This window comes from Lipotes vexillifer, unplaced genomic scaffold (genome assembly GCF_000442215.2).
Source record: "Lipotes vexillifer unplaced genomic scaffold, Lipotes_vexillifer_v1.1 scaffold177, whole genome shotgun sequence".
Lineage (NCBI taxonomy): Eukaryota > Metazoa > Chordata > Mammalia > Artiodactyla > Lipotidae > Lipotes > Lipotes vexillifer.
The window spans coordinates 20,939-34,449 of NW_006796206.1; the positions used below are offsets into that span (position 1 = coordinate 20,939).

Here is a 13,511-nt window from a genome sequence, read left to right on the forward strand (position 1 = left end):
CTGAAGGTCTTTCTGAAATTCCTCTTTGGGAACTAACTGCTCTACATCACAGGCCTTTGAATTCCCGGGGGATGAAGGGTGGGGAGTTTCAGGGTTAAGAATGGATCTGAATTCACAGAGAGTCAGAAGTCATTCGGAGTCAAACCTCAATAACGCGAATGAGTAAGGTAAGGAGAGCCGTTGTGAGTCAAAACTCAACTCAGGATGTTGGTCCCTCAGAGCTCATCCACTTCATCCTCAGAAAGAAAGTACAGCTCTAGGAATGCTTCAGAGGTGACATCACTAGAATGAGTATTTGGCTTCTCAAAATAACTTTGTGAGGAACAATGAGTGATCCCTTTGAATGCATTAAAAATACCCCAAGCGGGAATACTTCTTTTAAAAATGAACCTAGCAACTAAATAGACACCGACTGATTGTCTTACTTCCAGTTGTGGTAGAACACTAGCTTGGTTCTGTGCAAATATGGACTTTGAAATAAATTTGATGCCTAACAAATTCCAAGCATCTCTAGTAGAACAATAAAATAATGTAACGGTAGGAGACACACGAAACTGAATAATGATCTCTCAGGAGGAAGGAAAGTGTGGGGAACTTGCAAATTACAATTCTCAGAGGGGTTTCAAATAACACTGGGCAAAAAAGGAATGCACTAGATGTTTCTGGAGTTCCTTATAATTGTGTCTTTTTGGCTCCTAACAAAGAATCAACAGCAGAGTCAGGATTATTTTGGACAAATTTCAAGAAATTAAAACAAAAGATAAAAAAACGAGAAGAACAGAGGTCAGTCTGTTTACCTAGTACGGACAGATGGTTGTATTTATGTATGAGTAAGGCAGAGAGTACGTTTGCCAAGAAAATGCTTCAGGTTGGCAGAAGGTAGAAACCTAGTATCGGGTAAATATTTAGCAACACTGACGAATTTTTAACACTAATATCTCATGTGCAGCAGAATATGCTTTATGGTCTGAAATCTCTCCATTCTGTTTTGTAAGTGATGATACAAATCAAAACATAATTATCACCTGTCGAGGATGAATCCTGCACCTGTGAAGCTATGCTTCAAACAAGCCAACTTCCTAATAACAATGGAGAGGAACTGGCCTGAGGAAGTGTGCTCTCTCCCTGTTCCAGCAGCGGGCTCCAGGCCCTCAGACGGAGGGCTGTTGGTACAACCACGAAAAAAAACCGCTGAAACATCTTTTATTATTCCTGTCTGCACAGCCAGCAGCTCTCTGTCTGGGGCTCCACGGCAGACTCCAGACCAAACTGGAGAGGCTCAGCTCTGAGGCATCCACAGCAGCCCTGCCTCAGGTAGAAACCAGACTACCAGGAACATCACGAACACCGCCTCTGGAAGTTAAGGGACAGGTGGCCTCGGGGGCTGCGGGGGGAATGGGCTGAGCGTGTGAAGGGGCACAGAGAACAGGAATCATGGACTCTGCTGTAAGGGAGCTTACAGGGCAGCTGCGGAGACAGGAATCCACAAACACATGCCAGGCAGGAGCAGAATGGTCTCTCAGGCATGGCTGTCAAACTCCAAATTCAGGGCCAGGCAATGATGCAGTGCTCACCGTAAGCTGGCATGATCAGGGCTGCATGGATCTATTATCCAGAATTTATAACAGAAGGTGAGATTTGGGTGACCCCAGGAACAGGCTGGAGGGACAGTTTGGGCCGGGGTGAGGGGATGAGTACAGAGCTAAGGAGGGTAATGGGTGTGGTCTACACGGGGTTTTGAATGCCACATCGAGACGTGGAGGATAGGGGCTGGCAGTGGGTGGGCAGTGAGGGTTTGAACATGGAGGGTCACACGTGCCAGGTGCTGCTTTAGGCAGAGCAACTTGGCAACAGTGTGCCAGAGAGTCTGGATGGGGAGACAGTGGAAAAGAAGGTGGCCTTCTAAAGTGATGAGAAATACAATTACAATTGGCTAGGAAGGAGGAAGTGGCAGGCTCTAGGAAACATCAGATGTTTCGGCATCAGAGTGAGGAATTGCTTTTAGAGGACACAGTCTGCTGGGCCCACTTCTGATCTCAGAACAGGTTTCTTCGAAGGCAGTTTGAAGAGCACGCGGTGCCCCAGGCCCGAAAGGATGACTAGATGGGGCGCTCCCATCCCAACTCCTGGATCCCTGCCCTGCCCGGGCACCACCAGGACACAGAGAGCCCCCTTCATTCTCCTGGATTCTCCTTTCGCTACTGCAGGGAGGCGTGGACCTGGTCAGTCTGCACGTGAGGGAATCAAACAAAAACTGCGTATCAACCTGCCTGATTTATTCAAATGCACGCAGGGGCTTCATACAGTCTTTCCCTGGCTTCTGACCATACAGAAGAAATCCAAACCACAGTCCTTCCCCTCAGGAGAATCGCGGTTAGAAGTGGAGACATGATGAACACACATCAGTTAGTGAACAGCACAAAATGGCATGTAGTTTAGGGCAACATTATGTATTTCAGATCACAGGGGCTAGAGGAGTTGAGAGACGTTTAGAATCAATGACCAAATAATTTCAAACAGCGCAAGAGCCTAAAAATGAGCAGAGCAGCCTTGCTTAAAGGACACTTGCCCTTTCCTTACTGAGGATAAGACTTCAAGACAGAGGACATGTTGGGCGTCGAGGAAGAGGGAACATCTAGTTGATGTGTAAAGATTAAACAATAAGGGGGATGAGCAGTGTAATCACCAAGTCACCTTTAACTGGAAATTCCACATTTAAAATCACAATTCAAAAAAAAAGTCACAATTCAAGTGTGAGACTAGCTGATTCAGTTCCTTGGGCTACCACCGATCAGAGCACGGACACCTAATATGTTTTCAAAGGCACAGAGTACTAGACGCTCGCGCAGGGCTCCCTCTACACGGCTCCAGGAATCCTGAGAACAACCGCGAGGTAAGCACTACTGTCCAATTTACAGATGAGGAAACTGAGGACTTGAGAGGTTAAAGAACTTGCCCCAGGTCACACAACCAGGAAGTGAAGGAGCGACACCTCCACCCATGTCTGAGCCACCCTGTCTCTGGGCCCACCTCCGTGGGAAGGCGCAGCCCGGTTCCCACCCAGGGGGGCTGGCTGCTGAAACTGCTCCCACCGCCCTCAGCAGACGCCTTCTGCTACTGACCAAGCCCTCGACGCAGCTGCAGAGCAGAACGAGGCTCTCCCAGGTTCCACGATGAACGCCTCCAGACGGGACGCAGGCCCCCGTGTTGCTCCTCACTCTGAAACATGGAGAATCTGACTCTTCAGGGGGAATCTACTTTGCACTAGCACAACTTTATAGGCATAGCTACTTGCAGAGAACTAGGTATTTCCAGAGAGACTGTTGGTAAGGCTGGGGGTGTGATGGTAAAGGGGGAGTCCTGGCCCTAAAATAATCTCTGGCCCCAAGCAAGGGGCCTCTGATAAGGGGTCTATGCGTTTCTGAAAAAAAAAAAAAAATTCAGGCTTTCGAGTCAGTTGTGGCTTAGGTGCTTGGTTTTAAACTAGCATCTACTGAGAGCCTCCTGCCTCCATGCTGAGGTCCTACATAGGTCCTCTCATTTACCTGCTTCCTTCCCAGGCATGTCTGGGGAAAGTGCCACCAGGCATCTGCGATGCTTTCTGCACCAAGGAAATCTCTATTCCTCCAAAAGCCTTGTCTTGACTCCAGGCCCAAACCCCTGCAACTCCTCTCTGTGGGCCTTCAACCAGCTGACAGCAGACAGTGGCTGTGGTGAGTCCGAGGCCGGCTGTGCAGAGCAGCGAGCCCTGGACCGTGGGCGTCTGCAGACTGACCATGCTGGGTCCCCGGCTCAAACGCTGAGTCCCGGGAGTGGTCTGCCAGGGAAAACACTGCCCTGGATGGCTGTGCCCTTGCTTTGCAGTGCTGGGTTAAGCATCCCACTGCCTGGCCTTCTATGCTTCTCTCCCGGATTTAAGTACAAGGCTCGTCGTTACAATTCTCTTAAACTGCCTCATTATAACTCCTAAGGATGCTAGCTCAACACCTCCAGCACCTGGCAGGCTTTCTACTCTGTTCCTTTCCTTTCTGCAGACACAAAAATGCCCCGGAGAGCCGGTCTCTGCCAGGGAGAAGTCAGCCACCTTCAGAGGCTCCCCGGGCTGCCCAGAGGAGAGGTCCAGCACTCCCGAAGCAGGCCCCAGGGTTACTTTACAAAACCCAAACCCCAAACCTGGGAAAATTAGTTCCGGCACTGGCAGTTCAAATGGGCAGCCTGCACGTGCCTACGGCCTGGTCCCTGCAGGTCTGACTGTGCAGTAAAGACCGGTTTCAGTTGGTTTGTCCCAGGCCTGAGGGCCCGAGGCAGAGCGGTCTCTGCAGCATCAAAAGCAGAGTGATGTCGGTACCTGCTTCATGGGTCAGAGCCGCCAGGCGCCCCCTCTGCTCGGATGCTCGGGGCGCGCTTCCCCTTCCCCGGCCCCTGGTCTCCTCGTCTCCTTCCTCCCACAGGTCCATGGCCGTTCCCTGTGGCTCACCACAGTACTGGCACTGAGCTCGCCTGTATTTGTTCGGGGATTGAAGGGATGGGACCGTTGATCTAAGGAAGGGGTGAAGCAGTGGGTATCTGAGACAGGCAGTTACTGGGCTGGAAGGCGGAGGGGACGGAGTGAAGAGCAGATGTAGAAAGCAGGAGAGGTATCACGTCCACATATATACTCCAGCACGGTTCCCCCAGCTCTCAGCAATAACCAGCTGGGGCAGGACCACAGCCTGTCTCTCTCCAGCTCCCACGTCCATCTTGCCTTTTACGTGAACATCCATGGGATCCACATGGATGTCCATCTGTCTATGTATCTACGTATCCATCTATCAAGAGTGTTTTGTGAGGGCATCTCTGTGTGTATTAAACATGTGTGTGTCCTCTGCCGCCACCTCCCCCTACATATAAATATAGAAATAAGAAGCTTAGAAGAGTCATCTCTATTTAAGTGGTTCCTCCTCAAACATTTCAATACAAGGATACCTTTCTGAAGTCAAAATTCTGTGGGCTTGCGGTTTTTAGGATATGTTGACCATGAAATGACTAAAAAAAATATACTAAATTCAGTAGGACCTTTAAATGAACACATTTCATAATCAGGAAAAAAAAATGACATTTAAAAAAGTATAGCCCCTCCTTAGGGATCATCTTAAATTTAGTGATGAGAAAAAGAGGCTCTGAGAAAAATGCTCATTGGACTCTCGTTGATGGAGGGGTACAGGTGGACCTTCAGATGTTCAGCTGTGATGATGTTAAGATCCTTAGTCACTTTCAGTTCAAATGGCCACAGACAAACATGTTGATTCATGACTCCCAGAACTTGAAGTTTAGATAGGCTTTGGGGAAAGAAAAAGATAATGGGGTTTTAAGACTACATTGGCCACATATGTTAGGGTAATAGGCCTGCATCACAGAACTTCAACTCTATTTCCTGTGTGAAAGCTCTTTTTGTTATTTTTGATCCAAACAGTCTACCTTCACAATGAAGAGAAGAGCAGGAAAGGAAAGACACTTGTGTTTGTGTGTGTCAATGTGTGTGGATGAGTGTGTACGTGCTAAGGAGATGCCTATCATGGAGAACCTGGCCACTTCCCGATAAAGCAGCGGTCCCCTACCTTTTTGGTACCAGGGACCCGTTTCGTGGAAGACGGTTCTGCCACGCACGGTGGGGGGGGTGGGGTGGGGGGGATGGTGGGGGATGGTTCAGGCGGTAATGTGAGCGATGGGGAGCCATGGGGAGCGGCAGACGAAGCTTCGCTCACTCGCCCGCAGCTCACCTGCTGTCGTGCGGCCCGGGGGTTGGGGACCCCTGCAATAAAGCATATCCTATAGTTGGATTTCTCTGGCACCTCAGAGCCTAAAATGGCCATTGTGTGATTTGTACTAGGAACTACAAAATAACTTTCTAAACACTGAGGTAAAATTCACATACCTGGGCTTCCCTGGTGGCGCAGTGGTTGAGAATCTGCCTGCCAATGCAGGGGACGCGGGTTCGAGCCCTGGTCTGGGAAGATCCCACATGCCGTGGAGCAGCTGGGCCCGTGAGCCACAATTGCTGAGCCTGAGCGTCCGGAGCCTGTGCTCCGCAACAACAGAGGCCGCAATAGTAAGAGGCCTGCGCACCGCGATGAAGAGTGACCCCCACTTGCCACAACTAGAGAAAGCCCTCGCGCAGGAACGAAGACCCAACACAGCCATAAATAAAAAAAAAAAAAAAAAAAAATTCACATACCATAAACGTCATCGTTTTACCCATTTTAAAATACACGATTCAGGGGTTTTTTAGTTATTCACCAGGTTGCACATCTTCGTCTGTCTCCAATCCTAGAACATTTCCATCATCCTCAAAAGAAACCTTGTACCTTCCAGCTCCACTCTCCCCCTACCCCTTGGCAATTACTATCCACTTTCTGTTTCCATGGATTTACCTATTCTGGACACACTTCATAGAAATGGAAGTATACAGTGTGTGGCCTTTTGTGTCTGGCTTCTTTCACCTATAGCATCATGTTTCCAAGGTTCATCCATGCTGTAGCCTATGTCAGTTAGTAGTTCATTCCTATTTATGGCCAAAAAATACTTCGTTGTACCACAATTTGTTTACCTACTCATCAGCTGATTAACATTTGGGTTGTTTCAACTTTTTGGCTATTATGGATAACGCTGCTATAAACATTCATGTACAAGTTTTTGTGTGAACATACGTTTTTAATGTTCTTGGATATATACCTCAGAGTGAAACGGCTGGGTCGCTGGTTACTTTGTGTTTAACTGTTGGAGGAACTGCCAATAGTTCTCCACAGCCCCTGCACCATTTTATAGTCCCACCAGCGACGTATAAAGGTTCCAATTTCTACACAACATCGCCAATACTTGTTTTATTTTTAGTTACCCTAGTGGTGTGAAGTGGTGTCTCATTGGAGTTTTGATCTGCATTCTCCTAATGACTAACGATAAGCACCTTTTCATGTGCTTATTGACCAACCATTTGTAATCTTTGGAGAAATGTCTATTTAAATCCTTTGCCCTTTTTTTTTTTTTTTTTTTTTTGCGGGACGCAGCCCTCTCACTGTTGTGGCCTCTCCCGTTGCGGAGCAACAGGCTCTGGACGCGCAGGCTCAGCGGCCATGGCTCACGGGCCCAGCCGCTCCGCGGCGGGTGGGATCTTCCCGGACCGGCGCACGAACCCATGTCCCCTGCATTGGCAGGCGGACTCTCAACCACTGCGCCACCAGGGAAGCCCCATTTTTTTTTCAGTTGTTTTGTTTTGTTTTATTTGTTTGTTTGTTTTTTGCAGTACGGGGGCCTCTCACTGTTGTGGCCTCTCCCGTTGCGGAGCAACAGGCTCTGGACGCGCAGGCTCAGCGGCCATGGCTCACGGGCCCAGCCGCTCCGCGGCGTGTGGGATCTTCCCGGACCGGCGCACGAACCCATGTCCCCTGCATTGGCAGGCGGACTCTCAACCACTGCGCCACCAGGGAAGCCCCATTTTTTTTTCAGTTGTTTTGTTTTGTTTTATTTGTTTGTTTGTTTTTTGCAGTACGGGGGCCTCTCACTGTTGTGGCCTCTCCCGTTGCGGAGCAACAGGCTCTGGACGCGCAGGCTCAGCGGCCATGGCTCACGGGCCCAGCCGCTCCGCGGCATGTGGGATCTTCCCGGACCGGGGCACAAACCCGCGTCCCCCGCGTCGGCAGGCGGACTCTCAACCACTGCGCCATCAGGGAAGCCCCATTTTTTTTTTTAGTTGTTTTTTTATTGTTGAATTCTAAGAGTTCTTTATAAATTCTGGATAATAGATCCTTTTTAGACATACAATTTGCAAATATTTTCTTCCATTCTGTGGGTTGTTTTTTTCACTTTCTTGATAGTGTCCTTTGAATTACAAAACGTTTAGATTTCGATAAGGGCTAACATAGCTATTTTTCCCTTCTGTTGCTTGTACTTTTCATGTAATATTTAAGAAATAATTGCCTAATCAGAGATCACAAATATTCAGACCTATGTTTTCTTCTAAGATTTTTATAGTTTTAGCTCTAAAATTCAGGTCTTTAATCCATCGTGAGTTAATTTTTATATATGGGATGAGGTAACTGACTTCAGTCTTTTGCATGTGGTCATCCAGTTGTCCCAGCACCATTTATTGAAAAGACTCCTCTCTTCCCACTGAATGGGCTTGGCATCCTTGTCAAAGACCAACTGACCATAAAATGATGGGTTTAATTTTGAACTCTTAATTCTATTCCATTGATCTGTATGTCTATCCTAATCCCAGTGCCACAACACCTTGATTACTGCTGCTTTGTAGTAAGTTTTGAAATCATGAAGTGTGAGTCCTTCAACTTTGTTCTTGTCAAGGTATTTTTTAGGCTTTGGAGGTCTGTTGTATTTCCATATGAATTTTAAGATCAGCTTGTCCACTTCTGCAAAAAATGCATTTGGAATTCTGATGGGGATTACACTGAATCTGTAGGTCATTTTGGAGGAGTACTGCCTTCTTAATATTATTCTTACAATCCATGAACACAGGATATCTTTATCTTTATTTAGGCCTTTAATTTCTTTCAACATTGTCTTCTAGTTTTGAGTGTACAAGTATTGCACTTCCTTGGTTAGATTTATTCCTAATTTTATTTTTTTTGATGCTATTGCAAATGGACTTTTTTTCTTAATTTCACTTTCAGATTGTCCAATTATTTTTGTATATTGATCTTGTATCCTGCAATGCTGCTCCTTGTTTATTAGTTATAATAGTTTTGTGTATGTGTGTGTGTGGGGGGGGGTTCTTGAGGGCTTTCTATATAAAAGATGATGTTTTCAAGTGAATAGAGATAGTTTTACTTATTCCTTTCCAATCTGGATGCCTTTTCTTTTCTTTTTTCTTTCCTAATTGCCCTAGATAGTACTTCTAGTACAATGTTGAATAGAGCAGTGAAAGCAGACATTCTTGTCTCGTTCTTGATCTTAGGGGAAAGCTTTCAGTCTCTCACCGCTAAATATGATGTTAGCTGTAGGTTCTCCATAGATGTATTTTTACATCTTGAAGTTCACCTCTGTTCCTCGTTTGTTGAGTGTTTTGATCGTGAAAAGGGTGTTCGCTTTTGTCAAATGCTTTATTTTTGCATCTCCTGAGATAATCATAGGTTTAAAAAAATCATTGAGTCTATTAGTCATGGTGTATTACATTACTTGATTTTCATATGTTGAATCAATTTTGAATTCTTGGGATAAATCCCTAAACAATAATTCTTAATAACAGCAGGAAGATGATCATTATGCTTATAGCCTGATATACCAGTGTGGTAATTCCATTTTCATGGAATTTTCACAAACAAAACACCCTGGTCAAGTGACCACACAGGTATTATTATTAATCTTCATTTTACAAGTGAAGAAACTGAAACTTAGAAACTTGCCCAAAGATACAACAAAGGCAAATGGTGGAGCTGGGTCCAGGATTCGGATCTTCTCATTTCCAGTCTATATATTCAACCACCAAATAAATAGAAAGTTTTTAAAATTCTACCGAAAAGATTGCCACAGTATCATTATAAGAAAAGGTAAGGAACACATCTCATTAAAACTAGAATCCCAGCGTGCGAAGCCGCTGAAGCATTTAAAGGTCATCTGTTCTTAATTCCTCTCTATGCATCATCCTATCACTATAGCAACAGCAGGATTTATCTCCCATCTCCAAACACTCTCCCTTGACCTCAACAGCACACTTGAACAACGATCCCGTTTTTCTGCTCCCTTTATAACAAAACTCCTTGGAGTTAACTCCTACTCGCTGGCTCCATGCCCTCTCCTTAATCTCCCAATTCCAGTCATACTGAGCTGACACAGTATCCAGCTCTGATTCTCAGTCTCCATCTTACTGGACCTCTCAGCAGTCTTTATTTCAGGCGAGAATTCTCTCCTCCACAAATTGCACTGCACCTGGTCAAGGAATCACCTTCTCTTAGTTTTTCTTCCTTAACAGCCACTCCTTCCGGTTTCCTTTGCAAGAGGATTGTGTGACCCTGGGCTCAGCCCTCAACCACTACTCTTCCAAACAGACTTATGTTCTAGGCGATCTCATCTCAGCCGAGTTTATCCTGATAACCTACATCTTTACCCGGAATTCCAAATTCATGTATCTAACTGCTTCCCATTTGCCTCCACTCTGGTATCTGAAGAGTACCCCAAACTTAGTACATTTAAAACTGAGCTCTTGATTTCTCCCACAGGTCTAACCGTAACCCCAAGCCTAAGAACACAAAACCAGTCATGTCACTTGTCTGCTGAAAACCTTCCAACGGCACCCTGTCTTACAGAGAATAAAACCCAAGGGCCTTACGAAAGTCTGAAAGGTCCCATACAATCTGGCCTCTGGTTCCCTCTCTGACTCAGTTCCCATTATCCTCCTGTTACTCCCTCTAGTTTACCTGCAATGGTCTCCTTGCTATTTCTCCAAACAAGCTCCTGCCTCAGGACCTTTGTACTTGCTGTTCCCTTAGCCCATCCGCTCCACTCCATGACAGCAACACCACTCACCCCACTCCTCGGTGAGGTCTCTGCTCAACAGTCACTTCAATAGAGAGGCCCTCCTGCCCACGCCCTGTCTCAAATAACACTTGCCCACTCACTCTCCATACTCCCATGCTGCCTAATTTTCCCTCTTAGCATCTATGACCACTTGACATTTATATATTCACTGGTTCACTTGTTTCTTGTTTCCCTCCACTAATATGTAAACTTCAGGAAAACAGAGATCTTTCTCTGTTTAGTTCATTGTTCTATCACGGAGCAGGGGTCAGTATACAATGGCCTCCAGACCAACGTGTCCTGTCACCTGATTTTGTAAATAAAGTTTTATTGGGACACGGCTATACCCCATTATTCACTGTGGTTCCCTCTGGCTGCTTCTGTACTACGAAAGCAGAGATGAGTAGTTGCAACAGAGACCATACAACCCACAAAGCCTAAAATATTTACCACCTGGCCCTTGATGGAGAAAGTTTGCTGACCCCTGTTTTGAGGCCTAGAAGACCATGCTGGCATATGACAGAGGCACTGAGCACACTTGTTCAATGAACGAATGAATGAAAGGGAAAAAGAAAAAAAGCAAAGAAGTGGGGTGAAGAAATATCATATCAAAAGGGTATTTGCATTTGTTAGCAGCTTAACTAAGTATAGCAGAATACAGAGATTTGAACTTAATAAAATCCAAACATATGTAAAAGATATTTTGTAATTCTCTTTTCCATAAACTGGAAATACAATGCGTTGTCTTTGATGTGAGGATAGAGAAATGCTGAGACGGATACTGTGAGCCGACGTGTCATTTAAGCTCATGGTGAGCTTTATTATCTGGGAGACTTCATTCCAGATAATCAAACACACACACACACACACACACACCCCAAAAACTACTGCTTCAGAAACCGAAAAGGAAAGGTTTTTATTCTTTCTCTTCTTTAAATTATTCTGGCCAATGTTTTGATTTTCCATTTCCCCTTGGGCATGAAGACTGTTGTCTTTGGGATTTAGGGTCCTCACATTGTAATAACTGTAAACAGAGTGCACTTGAAATGCTTAATGTAGACGTTACCAAAAGCCCTGTAGCCCAAACATCTGTAAATGCTAGTGAACATTATAAAATAAAGAAACAGGATTCCAGGTTTATGATGTTATTCTTTTTAAAGGCACTAATTCTGCCAGCGAAGGCGTGAGAGACGGAAGGAGGGAGGGGGGAGAGAGAGAGAGGAAGAAACAGAACTCAAAAAGGGTAAGGTCAGCGTTAGAATATTAAAAGGCAGTACAATGTCCCCACCGAACACTCGGGACATCCTGCCTGAGCCACGACCTTTGCTGTCACCGTAGCATGAGGGGCCCACACTGACCCTGCCGAGGTTTTCCAAGTTAATCCATTTGAAGCTGCTCCCGAAACTTTTGAAACCTTGACCTGCAATGACTGTTCTCAAGAGATCCAGCTTCAAATGCATCCGCTCAATTCCTTCTGGGCTTTACTTTTGGTGTAACATCCAAGGCCTGATCAGGCCTCTCTGGATGTTTGACCGTTCAAACTGGTAGTTAGGTGTGTGGACAAATACTCCTGCCCCAATGTGCACACACATACACACACCCCACTCACGGCAAACTCAGAGATGAGGCTTCTGAAGGTAAAACTAGTGCTCCAAAGCCCTATAAAAAGACCCAAAATATCAATACTTTAATGACGTTTAGAGATCCAGAAAAGACAAAAAAGACACAAATGATTATTTTGGCCCACGAGTGTGTAGAGGGTCTATTTTCTTAAGTTTGACTATTTGCCAGACGAATCATTTTCAACATCCAAAAGTCCATCTTGCTTTGCTGTTTTTAGGCAAGTGCCTCGAGTTTCAGGGAGTTAAGTGGGGGACAGAGACACTGAATGGCTGCATGGAGCCTTGAGCTCAGGTTGGCCTTCTCTTCTCTTGGTATCTCTTTTACAGAAGACAGTGGTGGAGGGACTTCCCTGGTGGCGCAGTTGTTAAGAATCTGCCTGCCAATGCAGGGGAGCTGGGTTCGAGCCCTGGTCCGGGAAGATCCCACGTGCCGCGGAGCAACTAATCCCGTGCGCTACAACTACTGAGCCTGCGCTCTAGAGCCCGGAAGTCACAACTACTGAAGCCCGCGCGCCTAGAGCCCGTGCTCTGCTGCAATGAGAAGCCCGCGCACTACAATGAAGAGTGGCCCCCGCTCGCCGCAACTAGAGAAAGCCCGCACGCAGCAACGAAGACTCAACGCAGCCAAAAATAAATAAATAAATACAAGGGGAAAAAAAAAGAGAGACAGTGGTGGATAAAATCCATCCCTCACAGGAGGAAAATGGACAATGAGCAGAGATTTCAATGAGAAAACTTCACTATTTACCCAACTTCAAAACGGCAGGAAAGGGTCATTGCTATGCATTGCCAACCACACCTCCTAAATACTCTTAATATCTTCCTCCAAACTTGAGGGGATGGAAACTCCCCCCACCCTTGGCCCCAACCGTGGAGATCCTGAAATACCGTTTGTTGCATATCACTTCCTCCCCTGGAGTCCGTGCGCTCCGAGGGGGCTTATGTGTTGTCCATGCCCGGAGATACTGGGCGGGCTATAAATGTCAACCCTGCAGTTTTGTGCCAGGAGCCAAGCTGCCCTGCGTTGTGAGAGAATCCACCTAACCTCAGGCCTCACGTGTCACACAGGCCTCTGTTTCTCGAGGGCGCTCAGCATCTACTAAGGAAAGACGCCATGTGACAGCAAGGACTAGACAACCTAAGAGGGTTCACTTCAACCCCACGTGGTCCTAAGGACTAAGTTCAGCTTGGTCACTGACAGAATGTGTGCTCTTTTCTCAAACAAACAACATCTTCATTCAAATCATCTGTAACAAAGCGTTTAGCCTATCTTTCTAGAATCCAGGCCCACTTTATGATGTGGAAGCCGTCATTTGCAGAACCTTTCCTCCAGAAAAGGAAAGAATGGTCAAGAGACCACTCTGAAGCTCTAAAACCAACCAC

At 46.2% G+C, this 13,511-nt stretch overlaps 1 protein-coding gene across 1 annotated transcript in view; it reads right to left on the reverse strand.

The window, feature by feature from the left end:
• Nucleotides 1–3,895: 3,895 nt before the first annotated feature.
• Nucleotides 3,896–13,511, reverse strand: part of LOC103087794 (AF4/FMR2 family member 3-like) — a 256,607-nt gene continuing 246,991 nt past the window's right edge. Inside the window, exons 9-10 of the mRNA XM_007468346.1 lie at nucleotides 4,349–4,539; nucleotides 3,896–4,173 (exon numbers count right to left, since the gene is read on the reverse strand). Coding sequence (XP_007468408.1) covers nucleotides 3,896–4,173; nucleotides 4,349–4,539 — 469 coding nt within the window. The remainder of the gene's footprint in view (nucleotides 4,174–4,348; nucleotides 4,540–13,511) is intronic.